Source organism: Cupressus sempervirens, chromosome 7, assembly GCF_028749045.1.
Source record: "Cupressus sempervirens isolate cs-2001-9-10 chromosome 7, ASM2874904v1, whole genome shotgun sequence".
Classification (NCBI taxonomy): Eukaryota; Viridiplantae; Streptophyta; class Pinopsida; order Cupressales; family Cupressaceae; genus Cupressus; species Cupressus sempervirens.
Genome location: NC_143124.1, coordinates 139,107,183 through 139,112,943, shown reverse-complemented (window position 1 = coordinate 139,112,943; position 5,761 = coordinate 139,107,183). Strand labels below are relative to the sequence as shown.

The 5,761-nt window shown below is 34.0% G+C and overlaps 1 protein-coding gene across 1 annotated transcript; it reads right to left on the bottom strand.

Moving 5' to 3' along the window:
* Positions 1-526: 526 nt before the first annotated feature.
* LOC149545900 (GDSL esterase/lipase 6-like) lies at positions 527-4,933 on the bottom strand. Its single transcript, XM_089794507.1, has 5 exons — positions 4,629-4,933; positions 4,081-4,199; positions 1,480-1,716; positions 1,130-1,388; positions 527-976 (listed from the first exon to the last, which is right to left on the bottom strand). The coding sequence occupies exons 1-5, from the start codon at positions 4,861-4,863 to the stop codon at positions 732-734; spliced, it is 1,095 nt and encodes a 364-aa protein (XP_089650633.1). The 5' UTR covers positions 4,864-4,933; the 3' UTR covers positions 527-731.
* Between the last annotated feature and the right edge of the window lie 828 nt (positions 4,934-5,761).

Here is a 5,761-nt window from a genome sequence, read left to right as displayed (position 1 = left end):
AAAGCTAGTTTGCAAAAGGATAATGTATGTGCAGAGATCTCATGTACTAGTCAAGGGCTAGGAGAACATCAAGCAGGCATAGAGTCTCTGGGCCTTTGTTTTCCTTTTTTTTGCTTATGCTTTAATGTTGCTCATACTTTTAGTTATTTTCTTTTTGTGGTTATTGTACTCCTACTTGTAATTTCGCAACACAATTTTAAAATTGTTATGTTAAATCCAAATCTTGTTAATGGAAAGTACTCTACGACTCAGTTATCTTTTTGGATTATTAGCTAAGTGTTTTGGCTAATAAGTTAGACTCTGATACTCATAGTACTTTACCTTATTTTTAATTTAGTTTTTCTCTTTAGTGGGTCTCTACTAGTTTGTGCTAGAGATGGTCTTTTTTGATACTTGATTATATTGGACCATAGCAAAAGAGTATTGTTTTCTATTTGATGTTATTGAATTCAAGACCTTTATCATACCTCCTTTAATAAGAAACTATGTATAAATGTATGTAATTATTCTCTACAAAACAAAATACTAAGACATCATAATACACCATGCCTCATCTCCATATGATGGCATGATAATGTTTATTATTATAAGGAATAACAATTTATTGATAATAACACACCATGCCCTATCTTCCATATGTTTATATATGGCATGGCATTGTTTATTACTGTAAACAATGAAAAATTATTGTTACATTAAAGAGAGAGGGTGTTTGTGCACCATCACCATTATTAACCAGACACCTTTTCTCCTGAGACAAGTGTAGAGAGATTGAATGGGGAAATATATGAAGAATTTCCTCTCCAAATCTGGCGTGAAATCAAGACATAAACGCTTTCAGTGGCATGGGTTCCATCCCAGAACACATGTGCATTCGTATCATTACAAAATAGATTCTGTGGCGTTGTCTTTCCACAACTTACTTGTGTATTAAACAATCCTGATCCACAACATGCTGAGCTTGCATTCTTAAATCCTGCATCCACAAATTTACATGAGATTTATTTTTCCTTCAAGCCACCTAATCCTTAATAACTTTTCAAACAAACAGCTCGAGCCACCTAATCATTAAAATGTTTTCAAACAAAAAATTCGTATGTTTGAGAAATTGGGTAAGAATGTAATTTACCATAGGCTTCAGGGTTCTGAACTATGTTGATAAAATAATCATAAGTTTTGAAATGGATGATGGTTACTCCAGCTAACTTTTGACGGAGTCGATCCACAAGTGACTCCAATGCAGTGTTATATGCCACAACCAGCTGATTTGCACTTTCCAAACATGCACCTTTGGCAATACTATATCCAAGAAGTCTTGTATAAGGAGTACATCCCACTGCTGGAATATCCACTACAAGGAATTTTTTCGCCCCAACTTTATAAAGCCCCTATCAAGTTGCATTTTAATAATCATATAAATTTTCCAGAAAATTTGTAGATTTTCTTTTCGATAATATAAGTGTCAAATTTGAAACTTACTTCTATGTACTGATCAAATTTGGAGATGAGCAATGTAACAAACTGTTGAGGAGTAGTGGTGTTTTGGAGAGTTGTATTGGCAATATAGGCACCAATATCGTTGCCTCCAATCGTAATGCAATATAAAGAGTTGCTTATGAAGGATTTTGCTTGTGCACCTCTAGATGGGTGTGTCTTTCTCAAAATATAAGCAAAGTGTTGGAACTGAAATATTTGCCGACTCATTGTGATAATATTCTGCAAGATTGAAGAGGATTAGAGGGACAAAGGAAAATATCTAATTGAATCCATATTAAAAAAAACACCTAAATACAAACGTGCTAGCATGCCATAATTGTTAGGTGGAATGATAATTTTACATTATCAAAAATTCCAATTTCTAATTTGAGTATTTATTTGTCAGTAATTTTTTAATATTAATATAATTGTTTAAGGAAAAATCATAAAGAAGTTCTATTCTCAGTTTTTAGGATGCATCAATACATAAGAAGGGAAACAACTATTTCAGTTTATGGGATCTATCAATACATAAGTTGTGGGAAACAACTATTTCAGTTTATAGGGTCTATCAATACATAAGTTGTGGTATATAAGAATTTGAGGAAAAAAGTTATTCAATTGACCTGATTTATTAGGAATACGTCAGTTTTGATTATGTCAATTGAAGAGTGGAACTTTTACATCAAACTCAATCATAGACCAAAATTTTTATCAGCAGAACCCAAAAAGACATAGAGGCCTGAAGATTAAAGAGAATGGGTCTTAACCTCCTTCCACTCCTGACTTCAGCATATTCAAGAAAAAACCTTTGGCTTCTGACTACATTGCGCCAGGCTAAAGTAATAAGACCTTCCATCTCCCTCAAGGTTGTTGTTTTTTTTTGGTTTTTTTTAGTCTAGATTACTCTTGACATTGGCAATAGCACATAGAACAACTTTCTGAGAAATGCCTACGTTGTATAAAAATATTTTATATTGACTAATATATTGCTACATTTATTGCAGCAATCAGAACAAAGGGGCAATTGGATTGCAAACATTCAATCTCATATGATTTTCAAAATGGAAGATTGTTGCTGATGGAGACTGATTAAAAAACAGAGCTCATACTGAGAAAGTAAGAAAAATCACTCTTATCTCAAAATGAGAATCTGTATATGCTCAGAATTAGGTAATTTTGAATTAATCATCTCAGCCAAAAATAGAAACTAAAAATGGCAGCATCTAACAGCTGTAAGTCAAGGCTGCTGGCTGCATTGAGAATATGCTGCTACATAAGAGAGGTCAATAAAGGAAACTTTGGGTAAGTGCAAGCTCTCGGGACAGCAACTGGATCCATACACGAGCAAAAATTAAGAAATGGAAATGATTCCAATCATGAAAAACGCTACACATACAATGGCAGTTTATATGCAAACAAAAGAAATAACATGATAACTGAAGTGTATAACAAGAGATGATGCATGAATAAATGTCTTCAGTTGCAAGGCTAATAGGTTTGAAAAGGAAATAAAATGGATATTTCATTTCAAAGGGCATTTTTTAAGAAACTTTTGAAACCGTGAACTTGAAGTCTTGAAGGATACAGAGTCTTATATTCGATCAAAATTTCAATTTTAGGAAAAGGTAGAATTTTCATGTACTATTCAAGAGTCAACACTTTTCATTTGTTTCTCAACTTTCTGTTATTAAGTTACTGATTTTTTTTTCACCTTTTTCATTTTTAGATCTATTAGTTGGATAAACGTTAGAATATCAGAGATCTTAGCTTGGTCTGGCATTGCAAAGCAGATCTGGTGCAACAATAAATTTCATATGGACTAATTAATGTTTTAGATTTTAGCAATAATTGAGATTTCAAAGAAACGATTTTGAAGATTAAGAATCAAATTTGAGATTTGCATTTGTTGTTGGTGTTTTTCACCATAGAGCCTATTAGCTCTTAGTGTCTCTGTTCACAACTATTGGAACATTTTATCACAAGTATCGGTATTTTTTGGTTTTCTTTGGGAGTTATTATTGGGGGTGAACATAACGGGTATGAAAGACTGTTATGAAATGACATTTTTCATCTCTTTTTGTTCCGCTGCCTCTACAGAGAGATCTGTTAATATCCAAACACTGAAACCTTAGATTTAAGCTTTAAGCTCCCAAGTTACCTAAAAAATCTGCATTATTCAACTTATAATTTAGGAGATCTAAATATGCAGAGTCAGCCTAAACAGTTACTAGGCTGAAAAAAGACAACTCTTTGACAAATAACCCAAAATAAAATTGATTTTTTTCTTACTAACAAAATCTATTTTACATATAACATCTAATTAACTGGAAAAGCCATTTCTAGATTTCTATTCCATAATTTTTAGTTCATTCAAAGCTATTCTGAAAACATCTGCTATAGCCATTGTTGTTTTAATATTTGTAAGCCAAAGTGCATTGCCATGTATTTTAAGATTGTGTTCCATTATCAGACCACAACCTACTGAGAATGTTTATCCGAGACATCCAAAACCACTCACTAATCCTGACTAACTATTTTATCCTAATTGATTCCATACTAAAGCCTTGTTTCCGAATGAAAAGATTGAGAAACACAGCATACCTGTCCAGCTCCTGTTGAATCAAGCAATCCGCTACTTCCTGATGCGAAGTTTATCCCTCTGCTAAAATTCGCCTTTGGCTGCAGATATGGTGGGATAAAGGGGAACCCCAAATAGGTAGCTGCAACCATAAATTTGTAACAGATAATTAATAGGTACAAAGCTAAAATTACAATGGGCAAGCTAAAAATACATTTGTGTACAATGGGTAAAGCTTAAAATACAGATTAATAAGAGAACTGCAGTCAAACATCCAAATCTTGTTAATAGGCTCTTGGTTTACTGGTGAAGTTGAATGGCTCACAAAGAGTCCACCAGGGATCAAGTCTTGCTGAGTGCAAGGCTCTGACATCATGGTGATTTTGACAGTGTGGATACCCCTCACTCCTTGGCTCTAAGCCAAAGAAGTTTGAGGCACGAGCACGAGTAAGTCTATGTGTGGCCTTCACTGATTGATAGGTCGCAGATCACTGGATCGCCTCACAGATTTGAACCCTCCATCAAAATTTAAAAAACATCCAAATCCAAATTAATAAATGACACCAATTACCTAGGAAATCAAAAGCAGTGCGGCCATTGGTAAAGCGACCAGTTGGGTGGGGGAAAAAGGAGACGCCATAAGGTGTGAAGTTTGCGCGGGCTTTACAGTGAGGAATGTAATTATTGTTCCCTGCATCTCCTAACGAATCTCCCAAAACAAACATGGCCGGCACATTTTCAGCTGCAACCAAACAATTGATCATCCATAACCCAGCTAAAATACCCAACAATGAATTCATCATCATTGTCTCAATCACCCAATTATCCCAGATCTTCTGCTCAAACTCCAATTCGCTTGTTTGTTAATGAGAATGAGTTATCATATTTATATAGAGCATGCTTGAAAGTCTTCCTCCCATGTGTTAGAATGACTACATCTGCCAAATACGACCATTTCCACGTTCAAAATAGCAGGAATAAAATAAGCTCGAATGTGCCAAATACCACCCTCACCGAGATAATTGTACCGCCACCATTTCGATGGTGAATTTTCATAATTTCTCGAACCTCTCTTTCAAAATTTACATTGGGTTTTTCAACTGGCACTGTTTACCACTAACGTCGTTTCCCAGAGTCTCGGGCACAGTGGTGGTGTGAATTGTTCGGTAATTGACGAGGCTGATGATATATTATTTGATTATATGGAAGTTTAAAATTTGGGAAGTGTGATAAAAAGGACGAGATTCAAGGTCGGCCTAAACAGAATATTCTACGAGTCTTATGGAGATGTTTCATCTAATTTTTTTCTAATAGAATAATTTATCAACATGATTTGAGATGAGTGACAAGAAAGTCGTAAGAAGGCTACTTTTTAATCCAACTAACAAAGATATCTGTCAGCCCTTGATATCGGCATAAAATCATGCTGCCTCATCAACAATAAACGACACATAAATGATAAGTCTCCAATACAAAAACAATCATATGATAATTTTTTATTTAATTTTTCACAAGGCAAAACAAAGAGTAGGTCCCTGCCTTCTTCAAAAAATAAAAATTGTATGTGGAAATAAGTTATGGAAAAAAGAGCGATGATTAGAAGTTGGAATTAAATTAGCGAAAAAGCAAGGTAATTATATATTAACAAAAATGTCATCTGATTTTAGAATTTTTTTTTCTTCTTTATTTTTCATCATTTTAAGT